Raw genomic sequence first — 27,886 nt, 5'->3', positions numbered from 1 at the left:
AGCAGACAAATCGTTAGAGATATGTATACATCAATGTGTAAACACAAACACACTGTGCTGGGACACCCGCACCTCCCGTGGCCTTGGTCCTGCCATGCCCACCTCAGTCACAGTATGGGGCTGGAAACAAACTGCTGGGCTCAGGTGGTGTGTAAGAAGGAGCTGAACAAGGAGGAAAGCACTCAAAGCAACACATGGGCAGGAGGGTTTGATCCCCAAGTAACGGGCATCCTGCCTTCAGAAGGTGGGAGGCCGCTGCAATGGGCCTCTGGGAGCAGCAGCTTTCAGAGGAGCCCAGATTTTAGGAGAGAAGCTCTTTAGCAAGAGGGTTTTGAGAATTTGGCCCCTGAGGCCTGTCTCAGTCGCTTCAGGAATATTTGGTGTCCGTTTTGAATGCAGAGCTTCCAACTGGCTCATGGGCTCCAGAACGTGCAGCTGGGCCACACTGGGCCCTTACAGCAGGTTTACATTCCTGCCTATGAAGGCAGTGGTGCCACTGGGCAAAACCAGGGCTGCTCTGGCTATGGGAGCACCAGCAGTGGGGGATTTTTCAGCTCTTTTCACCGAAACCAAATATATTTGTGTAAATGACAAATGAGCAACTTGCTTATTCTGGGCAGCTCTACTTCCTTTTTTTTCCTTTTTCTTTGTTATTCATTGTTTCCTTTTGGACAAAAAAAAAAAAATCTGTACCATCTAGGAACAGTTCTGTTCTTACTAAACCAGTAAATTCCTACTAGTGCAGCTGCAGTTGTACTGCTCTGGGTACTTCAAGATGAGCTGTTCTGTGTTGCAATAATAAGAGATCGTTACGGGCACAGGGGTTCGTAAAACCCACATGATGATCTGTTTTTCGAGGACCCTTAATTTGAACAGTTGTTTTTCCTCATTTGCTGTGTCCTCAGGATTCATTTCTCTTGCACTTTTAATACTGTGGGGATTTTATATCTTTTTTCCTTCTATTTGGTTTGTTTTGTTCTTTTGGGTTTTTTGTTGGTTTTTTTTTTACATCTATCTTTTTTTCAAATCTACCGTAACCTAAAATAGAAGCCACTGAGTGTTTGGTACGTGGTAATTATATTATAATTATAGGTTTGATTTTTAATGTAGTTTTGGAGGAAGTAAGTCTCAACCTCTCACCTAAGAGGACCAACAGCAGCTGGAATCTGCCTTTAAACCACAACTACGAATTTTGAAGCCTGAAGTTCTCCAAACACAGCTAACGTCCAACTGCTGAACACTGAATAGAAATTTCCTGTTTCTTCATACATAAGGAGTTTGTTTTTATTTATACTCCTACCTCGTCTAAATGTGGAAGCAGTAATGAAAAAGCCACTGTTGAGCAAAGTTGGCCTATGGAAAAATAGCATTATTAAAAATATACAACAGCTCGAGAACCTTATCTATCCGAACACAAGAATGTCCTGGAACAATTTTATATTTTGATTTAAAAAGGCTACACGGCAGTGTGAGTAATAGGAGCAGAGAGAGGTTGCAGTGAAAATCAGCGTTTGGTTCTCTCTGCTGTTTGCGTACTGATAGGCAGAGCAAAGTGACTGAATTATCTTCCAGAAACAAAGTTCTACCAGCATCTTCTAAAAGCCAAAGCTTTGCCATTTTGCTTTCCAGTGTGTAAGTATTGTGCTTCCGTGGCTATCTGTCAGTGTTAGCTGGTATGTACCTGTTAAAACACAGAAGAAAAGTTTCAAAGCATGAATCATTCCTACAAACCAAACAAAATAAAAACGTATATAAACCTTCAGGGTACCATGTTTTCTAAATCACATCCCATGAGTATACATTATGCAGTTGTATCAATGTCAATAGACGCAATGCACTGTGAAATTCAAAAGAACACGATCTTAATGTGTGTCTGAAGAATACAATAGGCTTTAAAATACAGCTCTATCAAGGATGCAGAGGAATGCTGTCTTCCCCAGAGCAGGAAATTAGCAGACATCAAAATAAATCAGTCTTCATTAGAGATGAAAGAGAGAAAGAGAGCGAAAGAGAGCGAAAGAGAGAGAAGGAGAGAGAAGGAGAGATAACATTCATATGTAACACAAATTATTCACTTTGCCACATAGTTCCAAAGATACTACTGTTATTACGCTTAAAAAATTAATGGATCTTCAGTTTTAAACAAGCTGTGTGCTTCAGGCACCGCTGTTTGAAAAGTAGGCCATATGTAATCAATTGTACTTCCAGAAATGCATTGCTTACACAATTCGCCCATTAACTCACTTCCTTGAAAAGCAAAAGAATCACAGATAGAAGAACACCCAGGAATCTTATTTCTCACATAGTGTCTTAAGAAAGGTGGAGGAGGATTTATAAAATTAGCTCCTACACTATGCCAAAACATCAGAAATCTGCTGAGTTTAATCAAATGACATGGAAAAATAAAAAGACAAATGTGCTAAAATGAAAAAAGAATTAAAAAAGCGTATTAAAATATGTGGTCAATTGCATAAACTTTATTGAAGATTCAATAATCCTTCCTTTACAGAAAGTTGAGGTATTTACCTGTTTCTTGCAAACAGATCAAGATAAGAATTATCTCCTTTTTACTTTCAGACTGTGTAGGTTGAGTTTTGTCAGACAATAACTTCCTTATGGCCACTGCAAAAGAAACCTGGTCTTCTGCATAATGGTGGACAACACAGAGAGTACAACACCTCACGCTTGTATCACAGGCTCATTACCCACTGGCTGTAATTATAGACCAAGGTTAAATGCAGTCTAGGCACGTACAATACAGGTTAACATATAAATCAAATGAAAAATCATCAATTTAATACAAATTACTGAAAATACCATTCTACAAGATATAAAAGACACACAAACACCATATAATAGCTACTGATTTTTATTATTACTCTTTAGTTTAGGTCTTCAGTTAATAAAATTCCTACTAAAAATGTTTTGGCCACTCTCAAGGTCCAGCCCCAGGTCAAAACAGTATTTGTAAAAACAGCAGGAAGACATTCACATCCCACTCACCACACACAAACCCACTCGTAAGTTGGTGGAGTTAAAAAGGAAAAGAAGAAAAGTGACCTTCTATACAAACACTACAAGATGAAAGTAATATAATTAATAAAAAGACATGAACACCACTATATTTCTACATTGAATGCCAATTACAGTCTTGAAATCTAGTTTTTTTTTTGTGGTGTTTTTCTTTTTGTCAAAATTTATGATCTAAATTAACGCTGTGAAAAGCCTGGTTCATCCCTCAATAGCAGAGGGCTTTCTCACCAAGCCCTTCTATTTACTCTCTTCTAATGAATGCTTAATTATTGGAGTTATTTTCTTCCTGACAGTTTTGAAGGTGGCACAGCACATTTGTAGTACTCTTGGTCACAGCAGGGAAACTGCAGAACATGCTGCCCGATTTCTGATAATTTGCAGAGAGATTGCTAGGAGGTTTAACTGGAGTGTAAATATTGCCTCCCTCCCAAATTGGATCTTTGCTGATGATCAGAAGATGTAAGCGATGGGAACAGACTGCAGAGTTTAGAGAAATGAAATCTCTTATAGAAACACAGAATGCAGACTAACAAACATTTCATACGAAATGTGAACACTACTTTGATAACAATGTTTGAATATGGAAAAGTAGTTCAGTGTTGAAATGAGTGACCTACAGAAGAAGACTTTCAACACTCATACTGAGCTGCAGAATGAGCTTTCTCAGAAACAGAACTTAAAAGACTCAATAAACAGTGAAGATTTTGTTACACTTTAAAAAGTAAAAAACAAACAAACAAACAACCAAAGCAAAGCAAAACAAACATCAGTTTCTTTCAGAAAAATATTGATATTCAGTGTCTTTACTTGAAAAACAGAAGAGTAACAGATTATTCACACCGGCTATATCTGGATTTCCCTACTCCTTTGGGCACTCCTGGCCCAAGTGGAATCCAAGACAGTTCAGGGGCCAGCTTTGCCACCCAGGGTTTATCCGTGTACCAGGGAAGCAGGATTTAGCAACTTGCACTAACATCTGTGGCAGTTCAGTGGTTGGAAACAGGAGAAAACAAGGGAAAACAGAGGTAACAAGGAGAAAACAAGGGAAAATTGGAAAATTTGCCTATGCACATTTTCATTTTGAGATACACAAGAGTACTGAAGAATGAAGATGTAGTCTGTAATTAATCTGTTCCAGTGTAATGACAGCCATCGTTCCCTTCACACTGCAATCATTTTGTATTCCTTATGCGCTCAGCACCTTCTTCCCAAAGGCGTCAGAGATTATTTCTCTTTGCACAGAAATATATACTATAGTTTCTAATCCACTAATAGACAGTATTAACTGGTTTGTTTAAACAAAACAATCATTGTAAACCAAAACTAATAGTTTCACTGAAACTAGATCCTCATCTGTAGCCACTGACTCCAATAGGCTTTGGATCAGGCCCTAAAACAGGCGTGATAGCATCAGTCTCACATGCAGTGGTTGTAGATGGTACAGAGACTGAAGTCGCACAGACTTTGTAAATACTCATTACAAAATGGACAAGTGTTTAGATCAAATGCATAATTTACCACAGGGAATGTACGTAACCGTCTGTGACTGTGCCAGTGTACCTTTGTTTTCTAAGTCTTCTCTTGTAAGTACGTACAATTTGACCATCTATTCCAGAGCATTAAAAAAGTGATATTAAAAAGTAAACTACATTATTGTTAGCCTAGGATAGCCCAGTACTATAAGTATCCATAGTATCCATAATCCATAGGGTTAGCTGATATTGATGAGGCTTCTTTTCTTAATGATGTCAAGATACCAGCATTACAATTTAAGAAGTTATGGCGAGTCATCAGTACCAAGTTAAAAGTGGAATTTAGAAATCCTCAGTATTGGCATGGAAATTAATATCAAGTGGAATTCATTGATCTATTTATTGCTTAACTTGAAAAAAAAAAAATGCCCAAGGAAGTTGAACCTATGTTATTTCACACTTCAGTACATGGTTTGGCTGCTGGGCATTGAAAGAACCTCTCAGTTTAGGGTTTCTCAACAACAACAACAAAAAAATCTACCATCTTTGTGTGTGATACTAAGCCTTTGTGAATCAGCTTTCCATGCACTACATGCAGGAGTTCATGTAATGATCCAACATGAAAAGTTTATTTTGAATGCCTAAACAGGATGTGAGTGGTAAAAATCCTCTGATCTAAAATTTCTCTATTGCAGTCTCTAATTTGCAAATATTTCTCTTTTGCTCTTGATCCTCTCTACTGAAATTCAAAGGAAAGAGGGAAAAAAGCCTTTTATACCTAGACAGAAAACAATTATGTGAGCTAATTAGGGCTTGATTTAGCTTTCCCTGAGATAACCTTAGGTGCTCGATTCTTAAACTGCATCAAACAGTAACCAATTCAAGGTCAAGGAAAGAGGGAAGTAGGAGAAGAAGGAAGAACTGGAGAGGAGTGTTTCTATAGACCTTAGATACATGGAAGATATGCCATAACACACATAATTTGTTTCCAATGAAAACCTGTTCAGTTACACGGTTGATATGAGAAACCACTGAGCTCTCTAGCTTAAGCAGCATGTATGAAAAATTAACCTTTTTAAATTCAAGCCAGCCCACCAAACAGACCAGTACGAATACATTCCTAAACACAAACATGTCAGAGTCAGTGGATGAACAAAGTCGCATACAGCTCAGTATTAATGAGCTAATAACAAATATTAGGTGATAAAATTTTTCTGAAATGGAGGCGGTTTGATATTAAAGTTTTTTTTAAAAATATATTTCTACTAATCTTTACTATTATTATCCATAGTTCTCCCACCACAAGATATATTTTCTCTAACAGAATGATTATACTACTGCAATGTGCAAACAAAGAGCACATAATCAACTGAGGAGACACAAAAATCAGTGTTCTTAGATTTCCTGACAGCAGAACTAAGTTTGTAGGGTTCAAAGTGCTAATAGAAATCTGCAGCCATGGCCCCTTTTTGCTTTTCTTGGTTCTTGTAAGTTACATTTTTGAAAGTGCTCGTTGAACCTCTGTACAGTGGGTTTGTTTCCTAAAAAAGAAGAAAAAGAAAAGAAAAGAAAGTCATTTAGAGTTTAACTGTCTTTGGCTGCAAGCTTGTGTTGCTGTAAACCACCACCTTTAATTTTGCTAGAGCAGAGAGGGTGCCTTCCTTCTACAGATTTCCCTGTTTTGTACCTATTCGAAGTTTTATCATCTGAAACGCCTTTGGAAATAAATCGTGTGGCCTCAAAAAAGCGTTGTATAATGATGTCTTTTGCTTCTCTGAAGCCTCCTATGTTACCATTTTGGTGCAGTGGAAAAACATCCTACGTTCAATACCCCAGTCATAATTTTATGGTATCACATCCTCCTCCCACTGTTACTTCCCCTTTGCAAAGTGTTCTGGTCTTCCTTTGTACAGAAGTTATTTTGTAGTTTTCATCATTTCAGTATAGACTTTATTGGTGTTCTGATACTCCGAGCCACTAAAAATGAGCCCAGCCTGAGGCAGTGCAGGTCAGCACAGGGGCAGGAATGCCCCAGGCTTCTTCGCAGATTAAAGCAATGCACACACTCAAACGATGCCTTACCAAATAGATCCGATCTTTGCGTACTAAATGTGACAACCATTCTAAAAACACAAAGCATACACAGGCATTGAGAAAGCAGCTGTGAGATGGGAGATACAACTTGTCACAGCCTTCTTGGGTGAGTCACGCCAACTACTACACACTGGGAGATGGGCAAGTCCCACCCGGGGCTTTTTGTACTGGCTTCTCACCATTCTCTTTGTATCATTTCCTCTTGCATCAGAAAATAAAATACTTCTATCTAATGTAGCCTTCCCTTCCCTCTTACCATGTGTGGCTCTCCTGAAGGATTAGGGAAACATTCTCAAGAGGCCTTGCCTGTAACAAACTAACTTTTCTTGTCACAAAAACTGAAAGGCAGGCAGCGTCCTTTCTTGCAGAAATGTTGCAATCCTTGGGTTTTGTAGAGGAATGCAGCTAAGTAAACTGTAGCATATTGCATATCCTCCTGGCGCCCATCAGAAATGCTTACTCAACATGATTTTTTTTTTTTTTTCAGAAAGTCTCAGAAGTTGTAGAAGTATTACAGAAGAACAAGAAAGCCAAGGACAAAGGGGAAATAGGAAAACGGAACACGGTATCAGCTTGCATTAGACCTATGCAAGCTATAGATAGAAGCTAAGGATAGATCATTCTGTCCTCTTATATATGTTTTGGACAGCGTACACTGCTGTGTAAGCTGTTACAGAGGGCACTGGTAGCCTCTCTTTTGTACAGCAGATTTTGCAACTGAGGAGCATGCTTCCAACAATTACACAGACAGCAAAAAACTATGCTCAGATTAAGCAGAAGGAAGGTACTAATTAAACAAAAAAAAACAAAACAAAACAAAAAAAACCCACCAAATAGAATTGTTATCTACTCAATTTGCATGTGGAAGAAATTAAACCAGGAGAATGAACTCTGGCTATTTCTCATCCCTAAATTAAAAGTAATAAAAATCTACCAGTAAAACCTATCCATTTAAAAGAACACAACCAAGACTGAAATAGAATTTTTAAGGGCATTTGTGCCTTGTGAAACAAAATTAAAGAAGCTCATATAAAATCAGTGCATTTAACCTACCGTTTGCCATTTAACTTTTGATTTTTCTGCTTCAAACTTGGCTACTTCTTTTCGGTCTTGAACGGACACCAGCAATTTCCATATACAAAGTAACACAATACCAATGAGAAGGATAGCAAGGGTGACGCCCACCATTATCATTGGGATATTTGGAAGCTGTGGGCAATCTGTGGAAAGAGAAACAGTTATGAGTGTGGATATCCAATCAATAACTTTCAGGCAACTAAAGACAGCCAAGAAGCACCCTGTTCTCATTTGCTGGAAGCTGAGCATGCCTTTTCCTTCAAGTCCATATTATTTTACTCTTATCAGCTTGCTAAAGGGGCTGAAAAGTATTGCCTTGAAATGTAACAAAAATTCTCACTAACTACTTCCACTGCTATTTTGGCACGTTTAGCTGTTGTGTCCAAATACAGAGCCAGATGTTGAGGAGAAAAGTCAGAATATCATTTTCAAATGATGATCATTTGAAAATCATTTTCAAATTTTCAAAAAAATCATATTCAAATTTACCAATGATACTGAGAAAAAGGAGGAAACTGCATTTCAGTCATGAAAACAAGGAGGAAAATACATTAGATTTGCTGAGAAGCAAAAAGTACTGAACTTCACCAAAATCTGTTGAACCTCACAGCAGTTGAGCAGAAGTCTTGAACTACTGTGCTCAGGAGCACGTGGTTCTACAACATCTGAAATGCTTAGTTCAACTGTGACAGTCATGTAGAAATTCAGTGTCAAAGTAACAGTAGGGAAAAAGAACTTTGTCCTGTAACACTGCCAGAGTGACAAGTTCGATTCTTCAGTTTGAACGGATTTTGCATTTCATGTTTTCCAGTAAGTTTTATCACACAGCATTCCAAAGACTCAAAAAAAAGAAAAAAAAAGTTTTTCTTCAACAAGGTGTTTGATCCAATTAAAATAGCACGTAGGAACACTGCCATCTGCTTCAGCAATGCAAAGGGAGGCTGGTGGGAGCTGTGTGTAGTTTAAACCTAGCTGAAGGGGTAAGGTACTTCACTACGGGCCACCTGAATTTGGTAAGCTGTGTTAGAATGGGAGTCAAATGAAGTACTAAATAGGTAAATGCTGTTCTAAACAGAAAGCATGATTTCAAACAAAGATACCTGAGTTGGACTTCCAAATACCACAGCTGACAAGGGGCAAAGAGAGAGCTTGACTAAAAGTAAAAAAGAAAGTAGCGAATGGATTTAATAAAAAGAAAATCTTTCAGTAGCTTGCCCTTAAGTATTAAGGGTATAGTTTACAAACAGAAGTGTTTCTTTAGTTTAAATGTTTGTTATAACATTTTTTTTCAATCATAACCTATATAAAACCAGACTCTAGAAGCAGTTTTTTGTGCAGTGAAATCACTATCATTATCACACGTATGCTAGAGAAAAGCTACACATAGGGTTAACAAAATGCATGCCATTTGTACCAACTAAACTAAGTTACAAATCTGCATGGCTTTTCCTAAAACATAATCAATATTTGGCACTGAGACACTGGGTGTGTTAGAAAAAAAATGCATTTTATTGCCTGGAAACCAAACTGCTTGGCAGCTGAAAAGTGGTGCCTGTGTTCTCTCCTGTCCCACAAGATTAGGAGCTTAACTGAAATAGCAAAAATAGTGAAATAGCAGTAAAAATAAAAATTAAAAAAAAAATGATAGGATGTAAAAAGATCTGTTGAATAAAATTGAATAATACAGCATAGAAAATAATTACAAAGATATTTTAGCATTTCATCAGGTAGATGATGTGGCCAGATTCTGTCTTTTGAGTGCTTGTCAATCTGTAAAATGTAGGTTATTTCAAAATGGGTTATCGTTTTCTCATACAATTAAAGGACATTTGTTATCATCACCTTAGAACTGCACAAGACTTTAGAAAAGTTAACAAACTCTTGCAGCTCTGAGGGTGATAAAGGATTTATGGGTAGGAAACTTGAGGACAGGTGAAGTGGCCTGTTTCATGCCATTGAGGGAGCCTGAGAGCAGAGTTCAGCAAAGTCTGATTAATCCAGTGGATCATTCTGCCCATTTTCCATGACAGACCAAGCATTTATTTTACTGTAGTAGAATGAAATAAGTGGTCTGGGATGTGCTCTTTTGTCTGGGCAGAGCAGAGCTGCAAACACAAGGAGGTGCAGTGCTGTTTAGAAGAGCTCAACGTCTTGTGTTGGTGGAACTGTTTCTCTCTCCCATCTGTGTTTCCAAATTAGATGTCATGTAGAAAAGGTAACACGACTGCTTACCTTTTTGCTTTATGCTGTGGATGACTGTCCTTCCCTGCTCATCCACAGCCAGAAGAAAAGTGGTTATACATTCGTTTTCCGCCTGAAAAGAGCAAGGAATGGATTTATCCTCCAAAAAATCTGCAAGGGAGGAAAAAAGTCATCGATTAGAACAAACAAATTTCAGCATGCAATAACAAGAGAGGTTGCTGGCATAATGTTTATCATAACCTCTGTATAAAGCAAAGAGTAAAAGATGAAAACAGAAGTACCCTCTGAATTACAGTGGAAGTGCTTCCATGATGCTTAACAGTCAGCTGCCCGGGAGATGTCCCCAGTTATAGGACAAAGTAAGCAGTAGGTTCTCTTTGGTTTAGAACTACTTCTCACATGCCTAGGTTATATTTCAAAAGTAGATGCGCACATGTTGAACAGAAATGGATGCGGATAAAAGGGCTGCCATCTATTTCTTCCTTCACCCAAAGGCAAGAGGGAGGCAGGAGAAAGTGGTTGCGACAGGCAGTATAAAGCAAAGAAGAGGACTGAAAATTCAGACTACAGGTCCACAAGTACACCTGTGGCTGAATGCTTATTATTTTCCATAAAACCCATTATTTAAGGACCATTGGGAAGCTAGGTATGCTTTCAGTACATTTTTAGAAAAACTTGTCAGATTTCTATTCGAAGAGGCAAGCAAAAACAGTAAGGTTCTCAAACATTTGTTTAAAAGAATATATAACCTCTATATAATCCCTACATTGTTTCTTACCCAGTCAAAACTCCTACTGAAATTTCATAAGTGTATGTTAAAAGTATCTAGTTCTCAGACCTTAATATCAAGGAATGAAATATAAAGTAGGAATCTGACAAGAATAATAGATTTTAAAGAATCTATCACGCATAAAGAAATAAATATTCACTTTATATCATAAGTAAAGCGTAGAAAGGTTTTTATAGCAAAGAGTAGAAGGAGTATGAAAGTGCAAATAGTTCACAGCCTTTTTATAAAGTGAGAACCATATCTGGTTGGATATTAATGGAAACATGCTCTTGATCTGTGATAATTTTGTACTTAATCTGTTGCCTGTCCTTAATGTCAGAGCAACGTGTTAAGGTGACAGTTGGACAAGACATGCTGATTTGTCAAGCTTTGTTTTTGTTGACTGAATGTACTCAATTAATGACACTCTGCCAGGTCACAGTTCCAGTAATGCTATCACAGGTTTTGCAATATTTGTTGTTTCCCAACTCCTTTAAGCAAGCTGATCCAAAGAATCCAGTGAGGGGATATTTAGACTGGATATAACGAAGACGGTTTTTATGATAAGCATGCCGGGGCACTGGCACAGGTTACCCAGAGGTGATGGATGCCCCCCCCTCCCTGGAGACACTCAAGGTCAGGCTAGAGGGGCCTGGAGTGCCTGGCTGAGATGTAGGTGTCCCTCTTCACTGCAGGGGAGTTAAACTGGATGGTCTTTAAGGGTCCCTTCCAACCCAAAGAATTCTGTAGTTCTGGGAATATTAGCTTTCTTTATTTAAATATCATAGTTTTCAGTCCTCTGGAGAGCAGAGAAAATCTTGCAAGCATATTCCAAATGTCACAAAACAAAGAAACAAACAATATACAAAAAAACCCCAAACCTACGGATAGTAAGAACTGCAAATATATGTTATCTTTAAACCATAATGTTAAGTTTAATGTCATAATTGGAGACCATGGGATGTAGAAACCTGAGTACGTGCACGGACATAGAAATGAACATGAAGATGCCAGTTTATTCAGAACCCAACTTATGCTTACTATTTTTCTCTGATGTTATTTCTAGGACAAGAGATACTGAGTGAAGACTGATGAATAGACTATTTTCAATTTCTATGCGCAAAAATTTGCTTGGATAGGTAAACTTTTCTTTGTGGCTCCCCAGCTCTTGTCACTGTGTTGCAACATATGTGTACAAAAGAAGGAGTAAACCTTTTTTATCTAGCCTGGGGGTATTTATGGTTTTTAAAATGCCATGACAAATTAAAAAAGCTGAAATATAAAGCAGAAAGAAGCATTATGCTACCATATAAAATCATGATCAAGACCTGTCTTAAATACTGTGATGGTCTAGATAAACCCCTTTCGAAATATTTTTGCTTAGGGAATATGGCTTTGATTTCAAGATTTTTATTTTTTTTCCCCTTCAGGACATCTTAATGAGGCTACCTCAATACCAAAAGTAATCCTTTGAAGTATTATACATGCATTTTAAGATGAAACGGTTTTCTTACAAGGGAAATACTTGCCACTTTCAAACTCTATATTACAGAGGAACGTCATAAAAATAAATAAATAAATAAATAAAGCTGGAGATTTTTTTGGAAAGATATGCAAACATTTCATGGATACATATATGCAGATGGGTTTCTAACAGTTTATAAGATTCAATCTTCATTTATGCATACAGTATTCTGTGTTACGATCCTAAGTATTATGCTTGCCTAATTTAATGCTAACACTAAATCTATAATGTGTATAATTCATTTCTACCCTACCTCAGCTAGCAATTGCTTTTTGCCATAGGACTGTGTTTGCTTTATTTAAGATAAATAGAGTCTACCTGCTGTACAGGCAAGCACTTTCCTCTGTGGGACAAAAAAATGTTTTGATGCACTTTTCCATTTAAAGTTATATTTCTTACTGAGGGTAACACTTCATTCCAGGTCAATTCCTGCTGCGGGAATTCCTATTGATGAAGTGCAACTCCAAATTACTGTGAGTAACTGAAAGATTTGCTTAGCCCTTAGGACACCAGAAACATCTCAATAAAGCCTGACAGGAAGATCATCTTTGCCATGGGTTAAAGGGTTGTGTCTGACTTCAGATGGTAGTCTGCATAAGGATTAATCAGCAGGTAATCTGCATAAGGATTGGAGTCAGGTTTTGAATTTGTATGGCAAAAGAAGCCCCACTGGAACCTACAGTACAGGTGTGACAACCACAGGGACTTTCATCAGCCACTGATTTACAGGAACTGGTACTTAAATTCTGGTCTTTCTTACATAAGCTGCTTAGCAAGTAGGCGCGATCCAATGAGTTTATTAACCTGGAGGGGTAACACCAGTCCTGATCTGCATTTCCTACTTACAGCAGAACAACCACAGATTGCTTTATGAGCCCTAATATAATTCCACAGCAGAAAAACAAAGCTACTTTCAGAGGTAAAATTACCAGAAGTGGAAGCTATCACTGATCACCCACACACAAAAAAGAGATTGAGCATACAAACCCTCTGCAGTGCTGACAGTTGCATCAACTGATTTGCATTTTTCACTGCATTCTCCCTGCAGCTTGTCATCAGAAGCCAAATGACACTCCACACAGCTCCTGTGGAAAATAATTCAGCAGCTCATCCATCTCTGTCTGTCACAAAGTACTGATATAAAAGCAACTATGTATGCATCTGCATTTTAAAAAGAAGCTAAACAAAAGGTCTTGTGCTATGGATACAGTAGTTCTCAGAAATACGATAGGTATTGCCACACACAAAAAAGCCACCCAACAAAACCAACACTACCTGAATAAAGGTATTGTGGATAAGCTCTCTCTTGTCCTCTTTCTCTCCCAGCTTATTAGCTACCAGACAGAACCCCAGGCAACATTATTCATGTGGGACTATCAAAGACACGAGGTTACCCAGACGTAACATGCATTTTCAAGTATAAATATTCTGAAGTAAGCTTACACTAAAAACCAGCCCAAGGAATGTCTATCAGATGAACAATATTTGAAATTGACTTCAGAGAGATCAAGCCGGGGCAACTACTATAAGTCTTCCTTTGTTGAAGGTCTACTGAATAATGTATTAAAACACAGTTCAGGTGTCCTGACAGATGTCTCTCGAATGTGATTACTTGTCTCAGGAATTAGATGCTAATTATACTAATGTTATTTATTGGAAAAGAATTTTCAAATCATTTACTTCATTCAACAGAGTGATGGCTAAAATATTTTAAACTACGGAGTCTAAACAATTCCATTAGAAGCCTGTAAAAAATCTTCCCAGAAATGCAATGTGAACTTTCATAAATCCAGAGTTCATTCACGGGGAGAAACAGGGGAAAACATAACAGAATTCATAAATGAAAAATTTTGATGAAGAATATATCTTGCTGATTATGCACAATTAGCTTCAGTCAGGTTTGGGATTTGAAACTCTAAGAACAGTCCCACAGTACTGACAGCTTAAAGAAAGGAAAAGAGAATAACAGCAACAAAACATCCCAGGAAAACCTGGCCATCTCCTGTTGCACTGAGTTACATATATCCATGAGAATATGCTGAGGCTGCTGAGATTATCTTTTCGTGATGGAGATGACCTTAACACTCACTCTAGAGATGCTGAATAGTAAAAGCAAGTCGGTAATGGGATAGCCCCTATCTCATGGAGACAAACTGAGTGTTGTTGGTGTTTTTGCCATATTTGCCATGTTTCCTCACACTACCGCTCTCCTTTTCTCAGCCATTAATCCCAGTCCCCTCTGACCTGTCCTCCCCACACTCTCAGTTACCCTACCCCAGTCTGCCAAGTGTTACGCTGGCTGCCCCTGCCCCACATCTCAGCAAAGGAAGTAACTGCCATGGAGACAAAAGATCTGACACTACATAGCATATACATGTTAAAATAGGCTAATGCAATGCTCATCATGTAACTCAAAACTTTCTATTCCCTGCCAAATTGAGCAGAGCAAGGCAGCAGCATTGCACTTTGTGTTTCAAGCACCTGTGTGCAGAAGTTTCTTTACTTAAACTGTGCTCACTATGCACCTGAGCTTTGAACAAACTGGTTGGCTTGCTTTTGTGGGTCAAATGTAGTACTAACATAAATGGCGATTATATTGTGTGCCACAGAAGGGTTTCTTAGCTCAGCTATAGGGTAGACTGGAAAGACAGGCATGAAAATACAGTGGTGTAGAGCTGGTGTGGAGGAGGAATAGGCCTCCACTCTAAGCAAGTAGACATGACATAGTCACAAAACAAGATAGTTGGGCCTCCTTAATTCAATCAAGATTAAGTAAATTTGTAAATGTGCATGTGCGAATCTTGAGCAGACAACGTAACCTTATCAGTTCATGTGTTTGTGAACAGTAATGCAAATTCTAAACTTTATGAGTTTCTTCCCTGTGAGTCCTCATTAATCTGCCCTAGAGACTCTGTTGGGATGGTTTCATTCTGCATTGTGGACTGAAAGGAAACTCATCTGTATTTGTCTGATATTATCAAATAAGGGTGTGATTCTGATTCTTAGTATAGCTAGGGACAGTAGTGGAAGTGTGTTTTACTTGTGCTACTTGAAGGTGATTAATTTTTTTCCTTCACCTTTTTTTGTTTGTTTGCTTTCAGAAGAATCACCCTCTCGTTGACGTATGAGTTATGATTACTCCTCTCAACAGACAAGAAGCTCTTGGGTTCTGGTCTGTAAATCCAACCTGTGGTTGTGGCAATAAACACGTTGCTAAGGCAGTATGGAAAATAGCTCAATGATATCAAAATAAGAGACATGAAATCAGCACCTTACCGTCTGGAACTGCAAGGGTCACCACACAGAGGGCATTTTTCACAGGTTTGGCCTGAAGCCCCTGGATGTATGCATACACACGACCCGCAGATGCATTCGCCTCTCCCACTGCACAGCGTTCCATCCTCAGAAATGCAGGAGTTGGTGTCAGTTGTGCAATTACAGTATTCACCAGTCCATCCACTGTGGCACACGCATTCACCACAGTCACAGTCTCCATTGCCTGGAAAACCATTTATTACACTTCAGCTCAGTCTTTCAAAATGAACTGGAATGACAGCCTTTAAAATCATTCTTCTTAATAACAGGTATTTTCTCTATTCCAGCACTTAGCTCACTCTTTAACCTCTTTCTTCCTCCCCTCCATGTTTCAGTTCTATGCTAGTGGATCAAATTTTCACTTTGACTGGCTGCAAGCCAGCGCAACTCCATTCTCTTCACTGGAGGCTTCCACAGAGATTCTTATCTCCCAGCAATGCACAACTTAATGGGTAAATCCTGTTTCACTTCCAGCAGCATGAATCCAGCCTATCTATTCAGCATAATCTCATTGCTGGTTCCTGCCAGTTCAATACTATTCCCATTGTTTCAGTAGAATCACTTCTGATTGATGATTGTAGAGCCCAGGAAAAAATGATAAACACAACTCCTCACGTTCTGACTGTATCATACTCGCATAAGCCCAGAACAGTTGCAATCATCTAGGTTACTGGGTTAAATTTATATAATATATATAAATCAGAATGTGTCCCAAAATGGTTAAGATGGCTATACTTTGATAACTGTGTCAGAGTGCAGTTGCACACTGCTTCACATCAATGTATGTCAATAAATTTAAACTTCTTTAAAGCTACAGCCGTTACAACCACTGAACATTTAACCCAGTGTGATGGAGGCAGGTACGGTCCAATAAAGCAATGCCAGCTTTTATGAGCTATGGTGTGGCTAAAGGTGTTCCATTTGAAAATTTCAGAATACGGTAAAAAAAATATTTTTAGATCTAAGGATCATACAGAAATACTACTTTTATACATACTGATTATAATCAAATATATAACAAAAAGAGAGCTTCACAAGCTCATAAGTAAGAGGGAGACAACAGTGCTCTAAATCACAGACACTATACACAACCCATAGGGTGCTTACCTCCACACTGAAGCCCTCTGTGTCTCACACACGAGAAGTCATCACACTCACAGTGCGCCCCATAAACTCTTCCATACATGGATGGGTGGCAAACGCACTGCCCGCAATAGCAGCTGCCTCTCCCACTGCAGGAGCTCTGCTCCACGGAGCCCTTGCAGGATCCTGTGCTGAGGGCGTTCTCATCACACTCGCAGTTCGGACCCATGTACCCGGGGTGGCAGACACACACTCCGCACTCAAAAGAGCCTTTTCCCTTGTTGCATTTTGAGCTGTTGCTCTCAGCCTCGGCCTGGCAGCCGCAGCTGCACTGGGGAAGGATTTCCATTTCCAGCATGTCGCTGAGACCTACTGGTTTTATCACAACGTGCCTGGTGGTTTTATCACAAGTGGGCAGACTTATGGTCACATTGAAAGAGACCTGGAAGAGAAAATGTTGTCTGCGTATATAGACTGCGGGATATTCTGGAGATATATGCATAACACAGAGCAAGAATTTCTCTGCTTGAAGGAAGATTATATAAAAAACAAACATCAAACTTTCTACATAGGGGCTTTAAATTCCCATGAATTAATGTCTTTTGGGAATCTGTTCCTTACTTACTGTGTCTCCCACTTTCACGTGAGAGCACTTCCTCTGATGCGGAAGAAAGGTCCCATTGTTACAGATGGCAGTGAAAGAGAGATCGAGTCCTTCTGTGTCCCCAGAGACCTCCAGCTCTACCTCGGACCTCAGCTCCTTCAAGGAAAAGGAGGGTGATGAATGAAGCGATAACACTGCCACACACTGCTAATGTTCTGCATCTGTGTGATGTGGACTGTAACTTATCCCAGCTACATGGGAGTGTGTTTGGTTTTGGCACTTTATTTACATACTGTATTGCAAGAAAAATGGAGAATGAGTGAGACAAAGAAAGTGTCGACAGAGGCGGCTTTCAGTTCAAAGCCACAGTGCTATCAGTTTAATATCCGGTATCACGGTGCTTATCTCCTGCTCTTGCAGAAGAACAAATCAACATTTTATTAAATCATCTTTCATTACTAAGTGCTCTGCTGACTAATACTGGCTTTCTTTAACTCTGGTCTTACTGAGGAATGGATTTGTGCTTCTGATTACTCTGCTAGCACCAGGCTTTTCTTGATTAGCCAGCAATCAATATTGCTCCCTTGTTATCTCTGCTCTTAGAATCAAACCTCACAATCTCCCTTCCAGCCTGGCAGGCTCCAAGCTCAGTTTTGCCTCACTGTGGGCCTCCGTGCCTTTACCCCATGTTTGCAGGACGAGAGCCAGAGCCTATCCCCACAATTAGCTCACATAGCCTGGTGGCTCACTCTGTTCTCCTTTCTCTCTCAATAGAAATTTTGGTTTCCTGAGTCGTTGGCGATGTTTCAAGTGGTGTTCAAGAGTGTTCTCATCTCTTAAATAAATTTGTTAAATCAAACTTTCATTTCTTAAGTGAAAAAGGCTCTTCAGCTCACCTCCTGAATGCTCTTATATCCTCTATTTTAATACATATTTAACTTCAAAATATTTTTATAGCAACTTTGGTTACACAACTTATCCTTAATCCAAAGCCTGCAGCAGGCCATGGGGAAATTCCCTATGACTTCATCAGACCGTCAATCCAGTAAACGGAAATTTTTCAAAAGCACCTTAGCAATTACAGAGCAGAAGTCTAACTCCCTTAGCTTTGTGCTCTTGCAAGCTTAATTGCTTTACAGAACACCCACTGTACTTCAGTCAGGGCATGAGGATCTTGCTGATCTTCCTTCATTGAGTCATTCTAGTAATGGCATCAGGATGATTCACTGGAGTAAAGGTCTGGTAGGGTTAAAACAGTGATATTGACTGAAACTAAAGGAGAATAGTTACAGACCTACACAGACAGCAACTCCCTGTCCTTGTATATATCCTGGATTCTCTGGAATTTTGTCTTGGGGGTGAGGCTGTGTTCTTTTTTAAATGTCTTTTGGAAAACGTGGTCGGTAAACCAAAGCACTTTAGAAAAGGATAGCAACATATCATGCAAGGTGTATTCACATAACATCCAGTGCTCAATCCACCGTGCAACCTGTGCACTGGCCATGAGGCTGTTCATTTTGGTAGCTCTGGATGAGCTCACTTTTTTCCCTGCATTTGTCCTGGAGTTGCTTATGCTGCTTTTGAGACAATGCAGAGATTCTTAGATAATGGTTTTTTTGGATTCCCACCAAAGGAACAAATATAGTGAGCCTCGAGGTAAAACTGTGAGACTTTATATGTATTAATGTTACATCACTGAATATTCTCTCAGATGCAAAATTACTACACCCAGATAGAGTACAGCCATGAGAGAAAGCTGAATGCTGCTGAAAACAAACATGTAATACACTGAGTAGTGGTGTCTGTGCCAAGTCACTTGTGATACCTTTCCTGCTTCAACTTATTATTTCTTTGTGTTATTGCTGTGTAAGTTAAAAGGGAGCAATGCACTGAAAAAAAAAAAGTGGAATATTTCTAAAATGTTAAAATCTTGATATAACCTCAATCAAAAGGCCCAATACCTGTCCCAGTGCCCGTTAGAGTGCAACTCTGCAATATGAAGCCAAACAGAATTTCATGTTAAATAACGCAGGCAGAAATATGCTTTCAAGAGAAAGTGAATCATACTTAACATGAGAACTCCTTGTAATGTATATTTTCACAGCTCAGACTTTCTTGACTTGTTTACTTCTTCTCTGAAGCTTTTCAATAGCGGCGCATAGTAAATGTTATTAACAAACCTTGTGTTTGTACAACAAAGGCTCTAGAGCACTTTAAAAGTGTTAAAAGATAGAGCTTACCACTACTCTTCTGGGAAAATAGTTATTTACTCTGTTTTTGTAGGTGAAAAACCATAAACTCTGAGTGAACTGCACTGCTAGGAGTACTGTAAAAGGTCTACAACAAAACTGGAATATGTCAAATAAGGTGTTTTTCAGTTTCCTGCTTGGAAGGCTTTCAATCATGAAGCAATAAGGTTGTTACCTTTAACATTAAGCGTAATAAAATGGGCTCTGGGAAATTCTGAAATTGTGACATGCTGCTACTCGTACAGTTTGTACGCTGAGAAACATTTGTGGGCTCTTAAGAACCCATGAGCAACTCAGGTGGATGGCCCAGACATGCTGTACCTGTGCTAGGACAGGACGAGCTGTGGCCCAGAGGCAGGAGCCCAGCTCCAGCAGCCTCCTTCCAGCTGCTCCAGGACAGACCAAGCACCGAGCTCCCTGCTTCCTCCAGACCCTGCCCACAGCTGACTGAACCTGGGATGGAGCAAATGAACTCTTTTGTGCTGCAGGAGACAGAAAGTATCAGCACGTTCAAAAAGAGGAGTAGGAAAAAAGAGGAAAGAAAAGGAAGAAGCCAGGCTAGCATGCTGTCCCTCATAACCATCTCCTGTTGCCACTGTGGCAAAAACAGAGCTGGGCTGGATGGACTGTGCGGGTCATGTCTTCTGCTCATATTGCTTAGGAAGGATAGGCTTACTGCTGTTCTGAGATAGAAAGCAGAAATGCCCTTCATTCTAACTGGCAAATATGAACAGTGAGAATTCCAGAAAATAAAAATCTTCCTAGCATCTAACAAGACAGAAGTTGCCATAACAATGCAGTGACAGGAAATACTGTTCAGCACGTAATATAACGTTACAGCAAAATCACCAGGACATGTCACCAGGACAATTATTTTATATTTTCCCCTTACTTGTTGGACTAAAACCAGTATTTCAGCTGTTAAAGGTAGTAACCTCTGTCTGTGCATCAGAGTCCCATTGTCAAGAAATCCAGGTACGACAACTGACAGGTCAAACTCCAGAGGCGAAACCACTGCCCACTTAGGGCTAACTGTGCTTCTGAAAATTGTTCTCCCATATTCATTACAGTGTTCATTACCCTCCCCAAAAACCCTTACAGTTCTTTGCTCACCTAAATTTTTCATAGGAAAGAAAATCATCTGATATTATGTATTTCATTTTAAAATCACAATCAATTAATCATGTTGCACTGAGGAGACTTAAATAGAAAAGCAGAGGAAATTTTTATTATGTCCAAAATAATTTGGGGTTGTAATAATAACTGTATTACGCTGCAGATAAGAGGAACATCAGAAAAAAAAAAAAACAAGCAGCCAACCCAGAAAGAAATAGAAAATGCCCTTTACAAAGCATTATTTTTCACTGTAGCCAATTCTTAGAGCAAGTTTTTAACAAAAAGGAGGGTAGGAGTAAAGATGGAACTCTGTGACATATCGGCATGTAAGAAGATAGATACCTATCTGTGTCAAGCTGTCTGAAACATTCCCCTGAAGGAAGATGGCCAGGCAGCCAGGATGCATTTTACAAATCAAGTTCTGAAGAGCAGCTCTGTATTTACGTTCCTGTCATATCCACAGTCTTTCTCAGTATTATCAAAACCAACCCATGTGAGTCTCCTCTTGTCTCTTGTGTTTTGCTTTTCAAAGACCTCAAAACAGCCTCACAGGGGCAGCATCAAATTGCTAAATCAGAGAACAGCACTGATCACGGGGTAGTGCTTTTTCCCCAGATATTCCTGCAGAAATGTTGGAGTATTCTCCAGAGACAGGTACTGATAGGAGGAGAGTTGTTTCCCTGCAGAAGTTTTGAATGGGAAGACATGAATTCCTATATTAAAGAAAGCTTTGGAGCAGGTGTGAAATAGAGGACTACAAGATAGAAGACATGACGATGTGAATTCTGAATTCCAGCACAAATAGAGACAGAAGCATACAGGAATTTTGTTTGGAAAACCATGAAACACAGATATAGCTTTAAATAATGGAACAGTCAACCTTAATCATTCACTGCAACCTCAATGAATGGAGATGCAACATACTTCGGAAGTACATGCATATAAAGCATGAAGAATCTAGGATGGATGCACAAAAAAAAAAAACCATTTCAACAAAGTTGCCTGTGCCACAGTACCTGCCACCAGCTCTGTCACTCTGCGTACTGCACTGCAGAGCAAAGCCAAGTGCTAGCTACACATTGACCTATTCCCTTTGCTCAGCAGTAGTATGATTGCTAACGGTTAACAGAAGTTAATCCTGAATTGTATGACTAATGGGGGTGTTTCATTGCTGTGACTCTAAACCTTGATTTTTATCAATTTTTAAATGATAATTTTGACTTCCTAATCTATAGAGTGATTCTTGCCATTACATTCTGCTAACTGAGTATTTCAGTAGAGAGTAATAAGTTAACAGTAAAACTACTGGTTCTGCGCTCACTCCATCCTTGGAGTGAACAAAACTTCCCCTGTAGAGGTCAGCAACTAAACATACAAAAATCGTTCCTGTCATCAGTGCTGAAAAAGAATCAAAAGTGCTTGGATTTACCAAATTGCACTCTAACTCTGAAAACGGAGGCATGGAGAAAGAAAACAGATGATGATAACCTTACCTGATATGCAGCAATGATCAGCTGGAGAATATTTCCAGAATCCTCCTGCAGTCGACCAACTGTAGCTCCAGGAATAAGCTTTGCATAGTTCTGAAAACAGTGGAGGAAAAGAAAAAAAGACTAGTTGACAGGGTAGGTGACAAGGAGCTGCCATCTGGAAATGAATGAATTACAGTGGAGCCAACTGAAATAAATAACAGTGATGTTTTCAAGGACTGTGGCTGATCCAATGGCACACTTGTCATATTGGAAGAGGTCTTATGGAGAAGCGTCAGCTTCACTGACAATTAGTGGGAAATAAGATGCTAAGTGTGCTTGCAAGTTTGACACTGGAGTATTTTCTAGCTTTTTTTTCCCCTTTAACTTAGAATGAATATATACTCTATCAACAGTTGGGTTTTTCTTTAAAAACAAAATCAAACCAAAAAGTAGATTCAGCTGCTCAACTGTTGCTGTAATACTCAAGTGCCTTGGACACTACATTCAGTAACAACCCGCACTTTTTTGTTGGGTTTTTTTTTGCCTTTCCGTGCAGCTGAACATCTTGAACTTTTATATAGGAGGACATAGAGACTGAGAGGTTTCTGTTAAGAGGTTAAGAGATTTCTACTAAGGACTACAAGAACTTTGAACAAAGACCCTTAAAAATCTGCTGCTGCTTTTCGATTGCTGTAACACCCCACACATCTCCCAGTGACCAGGGGCTGTAGCTGACTGTATGTTGACTTAATGTTAATAACATAGTACCAATTTAATAATTGATTTCAGTGGAAAGTTGCTTCTTTCCTTTCCGCTCTCCTTTCCTTTTTCATTAAATTGCACTGCGATGCTAAAATAACATCCAACAGATGATTGTTAACTACATGAATTTCATTTGCTTGTACCTATGCCTTTTGAAAATAGCAAATGATAACAGGTAAAAATACACCTTGTAGCATTCATTTTGTCTTCTGCAATTTATCTTATCAGTGCTGTTATTTTAATTGAAAAAAATCCAGAGAGTTATTAATAAATATGGATAATCTGATAGCCTTATATCCCTCCTATACTTCATGTCTCCCAAAGCACTGTGATTACTCTATACATTATGTATGGAATACTTGTCATTCATTGCAATTCTCAAGTGCTATTGTAAATCAGTAGGATTAACTGCATTTTATGTTACAGCTGGTGACTTTGCATTCCTGACTCCTCTTGTGCTTAGTGCTCTCTCAAGGATTCTCAGAATATTGAAACGCTGCATTTTGTAGATGTGGACCTCCCGTGAGCTGATTATATATAGAGAGAGACGCGATAAACCTGGAATTTAAAGTCTAGCACCCTTTTAATCTGCAGCATGCCAAACAAACAGCAGAGGTATTCTGTTCTGAAGACTTTCTCTCTCCTCTTAGAGGAAAACTTCACCGCACACTGATGCAAGGATGATGGTGCACACCCAGTGCAAGTGTGACCCTCCAGTTCCCTGGTTAAACCCCACCTCTCAGCACATATTTCTGTTTAACCATTAACAGAGGTAGAATGATGCTATTACATGTTACCACCATAAAGCTATCCAGAGGATGTCACTGAGTTCAGTCTTTTAGCAAATATTCATTAGAAGATGAACTGCATTTTCTAGCAATTCTCTCATTCACATTAGTGAAATTTGAGAGTTATATCTTTGAGCTCAGTGGGGTTATTGGAGAATGGAGTATTTTTAGTCCAATTTTCAGCAGTGAAATACAGTTTGAAAAAACTCAATTTTCAAGCTGTCATTTCTTGTGATATAAATATATCTATATACTCAAAAAAGAACATTTTCTGCCATTGTCACGTTGCACTGTGGTAGGGCTAAAGAGGGTTTTTTTTCCCCCCTCATCTAGTTTGAATAAATTTTTAAAGAATTCTGTTTGAAATCAAATGATATCAGCAATAATAATAATTACTTGATGGAACCTTGGAGTGTTTTCTTTTATACCAAAATGGAATTTAAAATTCATAAAAATGTCATCGTATCATTCACAGATATTTTCTAATTAAATAGCTTTAGAGAATAAATGCATTCCCTGCTGCTTTGGTAAGGATCAGAGGAGACTAATAATATAAAATGTTAAATGTGAATATATTTTCAAATAACTTATCCTTTTTTTTTTTTAATTAATTCTTTTTAAAAATCAAATCTCAAATGATCAGGGCTCAGTGTAGGAACTTTTGCTCTCTTGCATTTAATTTCAAGTGTGCTTACGTGTGTTTCCACATGACTGCTTTAAAACACAGCCAGCCTGACAAGGAGAGTATCAGACCTCAACCTTCATCCTCTTTGGTTATTTCTATGCAGTGGATGCATGCTTGCATGGAGGATCAAAACTAGAACCTGCTATGTTACAGGTGCATATATCTTGTGGATGTACAATCTATATTATTTGTGTGTTCAATGGTATGTATACATTTCTGTGCAAATTAACTGAAAAATTAGTTCAAGAGGATCATGAATATTAAATGGATGAGTTATTTTGGGCTAAATTGTTGGGGATTATATAGGGCTAGAAATATAAAATATATGTTTGCCAGTCTGAACACTGAACTTAAGACTACTGGAATCCATCAAGTTTATTTAAAGAGATGCTGAGCGAGTCCTCATAGTCATTTTAATGCATGCGCATCCCTAAGAACTGAATTATAAATAATAGTGGTCCATTTTGGGATCTGATATAATTAGATGCTGGGTACAAGAAGATTTTAGATGAGGCATATGGAGATATATTAAGGGATAATCAAGTTTGGGAGGTTCTCTAATGAGGAGACTCCATCACTGAGGCTTTTAGAAAGTGCCAGAACAAGCGTAGTTTAATGGCAATGCCCAAGTGCCAGTTCAGCCTCCTCTCCCAGCTCTTCCATGCTCTGTCAGCAGTGGCCTTAACTCAAGAATAGATATCACTGCCTTGTTTTGCTCTTTTTGCACTCTTGAGTGTGGATAACTGCATGTGTATTATAAACTAGAATCCTGTTTGCACATCCTACATCAACCCATGAAAGGAAAAAGCCTGCATTCTGAGAACTACATATAAATTTTACGTTTGCTTTGTCTGATTTTCTGTGTCACCTACAGAATAGAAAGCAGAGCAGAACAACTATAGAAATCCAAATAAGTGACAGAAAGCAGTACTGAAAAGATGAAAGAAGCAGATAGAATATATTCAATGGGAATTCTCTATACCCTACAAGATAGAAGATAGCTGCTTTTTTTCTTTTCTAACTAAGAAAGTAACAAGAACAAAAAATTCTGCAGTTGGTTTAACAATGGCCTGCATTTTTCTTTAGCTATAAATCTCCGTTTAGTGTTCCCAGTGAACAAAGGGTGCCATTTGATAACTTTGATATTGGTATAACACTGACACGGGAAACTGAAATAGAAAACCACTGATAAGAACACTGTTGGCCAACTCTGAGGGTGACCACCTGCAATTTCTAAAGGAAAATATAATGCCATCAGTAAGAGAAAAGGTTTTTTGGGACAAAATATAGCTCTGCAAATGAAAGGCACTTCCAAAGAACCTCCTAGAACAGCCTCTATTTCTGCAGCTCCTATTGAAATTGGTGAAAATATTTCATTGTTATTAATTGGGACCCTATTAATGGTTGAGCAATAATGGGATTTAGCAAAAGTTACTTAACGCAAAAAAAATTTAACCTCATCTATGCAGGTTCCCACTGCATTCATTAGTAAGTGATTGCTTTCTACTACTCCGGATTTTAATTTTCACTCTTCAGCTCAGAATTCAATATACTTTTTAAAAGTGCTTGAAGGTGAAGAGGGCTTCCTTTCATTTCTAGGGTTGCAATCTGAGAATCAGTTTCTGAAAGATCTCACTCATGCAACTTTTGTCCAACACTTTGAGTACGATCTTTACTCAAGACAGCTCTATAACTGGATTCAGTCACATAAGCACTGGAAAGTCTTCCTTGTGCCACAGAAAGAACAGAAGACAGAAATGGAGAACAGAACTAATAAGTACTGAAAGAAAAGTAAATAAAATTCTCAGACAAGTTAAAAAAAACACCACCACATTATTTCAGAGTTGAGCATTAAGATATATGTATTTGTCAGAAACGCATTCTTGTTTTATTAATGGATTAATGGACATTCAGCCTCTTGTATTTGGTAGGCTAGCTAAGGACAGCTAATCACAGAGATGGCTCCAAATAGTGTAGAAATGTCTCATTTGATAGTCCTTGTCTACTGACTTGAAAATTAGTGTGATTCACCTTGAAATCCAGTTTAAAAGTAACATAAGGACATCAAAATCAATATATGAAGAAACATTCTCTAAAAGCCTTTCTATGACTCTGATATATAATTACCTAGATATTTTTATTATGTAAATATCTTGCAGAATTGGTTCCTTAATACTGAAAAGACTGTATCAGCTATGAGAAATAGTGAACCTTAAAGCACATACTAGAGAAGTGAAGATTCTAGTTTACTCACCTCATATGTGTGAACTTGTTCATTCGTGACAGCAAAAATTACCAAAACATTGTTTTGCACAAGTTTGTCAATTAATTGTCCAATTGTGGGATACTCCTGAAGGCAAACAGAAGAGAGCCATGTTAGTTTCTTCATGTATGTCCAGTTGCTAATTATCACCCATAAAACATAGTTAAGTGACCATAATTAATACTCTATTTGCTGCATAAAATAAACTATCATTAGCCATTAGGTGTACATACATAAAAATGCGTATGTTATTTCCTTGCCTTATTTTATGGATGTCCCTTAGAGGGAAGTATGGAGTGTTACCCTCCACACTGGGACTCTTGGCTCAGCTGCATCTGTGGCACAGCCTGAGGAGTAGCATTGTGCTAACAGAACAGGGTATGTGCACTGGTTTTGATCACTGAATCTTAAGTTGGAATGTTTTATTCTTTGAGTAGTGTCCTCAATATTTCTGAATTCTTGCTAAATTCACATCCTTCCTTCCAGGGAAGTAGGTTAATGCAAATTTTGTTACCTTTGCGTAAGGTAATACTAGCCAGTCTGGTTCCACGTGTTTTCTAGGTTAGCAGGAATAAGAGATACTTTTTTTTTTTTTAAACTCTTAGTTAAAATTTATCTTAATTTCACATAAACAAACTGTTCTCTTCTAGCTAACATTTGCAGTTAAAAGTAAAATAGATGATAGTAAATGTTTAGCTTCTGCGACTTCTGTGTATTTCAGTGATTAAGGTATACTTCCTCTAGGTTTCTTATTTGCTTCTTTAAATTCATCTTTAAATGTCCAGAATGAAAGAGTTGAACAAAATTCAGAGTGAATTACCAGAATAGTTGACATGGAATATTCATTGTTGTGGTCCAAGTGACAGTTCCCATCATTAGGAATAACGATTCCTGCCAGCTTACTGTCCATCCCAAAGTGGGAATCAGCATCACTCACAAACACCAGCAAATGCAGAGAGTCATTCCTCCATCCAATCTTTTCCTGTCATTTAAAATACATTAGTTCAGTAGGCTATATTACACTCACAAGCAGAAAAGCATCAAAATATTTGGAGAATGGTATCTCAAAACAAATGAAAAGGAACATCTTAAAGAGAGTATCAGAAACACCACATTGCCTACTCTAAGAATGAGCATCATCACTGTGAAAGAGATGATGGTTTTCATTCTATTGTCTTTGGCTAACATCTTCTATTCTCATTTTCGTGTTTAAGAAAGTGTGTTGACTGTGTTCAACTCAATCTGCTTAATACTCTAAGCAAAGTTAATCAAACATGTTTAAAGAAAAAGAATTAAGGGAACAGACCCAATAATTATGCGGTTTATATAATTTTTTTAATTCCCAGCAATTAAATAGAAACAATAAAATATTGCAAT

General features: G+C 38.4%; 1 protein-coding gene across 6 annotated transcripts in view; it reads right to left on the bottom strand.

Annotated features, from left to right (window-relative positions):
• Positions 1-1,139: 1,139 nt before the first annotated feature.
• Positions 1,140-27,886, bottom strand: part of ITGB6 (integrin subunit beta 6) — a 49,405-nt gene continuing 22,658 nt past the window's right edge. For 5 of the 6 annotated variants that reach the window (XM_046944102.1, XM_004942824.5, XM_046944103.1 and 2 more), the window contains 10 exons: positions 27,330-27,491; positions 26,501-26,596; positions 22,033-22,122; positions 17,196-17,330; positions 16,595-17,012; positions 15,449-15,671; positions 13,160-13,257; positions 9,909-10,028; positions 7,653-7,819; positions 2,463-6,046 (listed from right to left, as the gene is read on the bottom strand). In XM_046944102.1, coding sequence (XP_046800058.1) covers positions 5,945-6,046; positions 7,653-7,819; positions 9,909-10,028; positions 13,160-13,257; positions 15,449-15,671; positions 16,595-17,012; positions 17,196-17,330; positions 22,033-22,122; positions 26,501-26,596; positions 27,330-27,491 — 1,611 coding nt within the window. In that variant the 3' untranslated portion in view covers positions 2,463-5,944. Of the gene's footprint in view, positions 1,682-2,462; positions 6,047-7,652; positions 7,820-9,908; positions 10,029-13,159; positions 13,258-15,448; positions 15,672-16,594; positions 17,013-17,195; positions 17,331-22,032; positions 22,123-26,500; positions 26,597-27,329; positions 27,492-27,886 lie in introns of those variants that run through there. The other variant, XM_015289714.4, reaches the window with a different exon arrangement.

Source organism: Gallus gallus, chromosome 7 (genome assembly GCF_016699485.2).
Source record: "Gallus gallus isolate bGalGal1 chromosome 7, bGalGal1.mat.broiler.GRCg7b, whole genome shotgun sequence".
NCBI lineage: Eukaryota > Metazoa > Chordata > Aves > Galliformes > Phasianidae > Gallus > Gallus gallus.
Note: the sequence above shows the minus strand (reverse complement) of the source record. Positions and strands in the feature narration are given on the sequence as shown.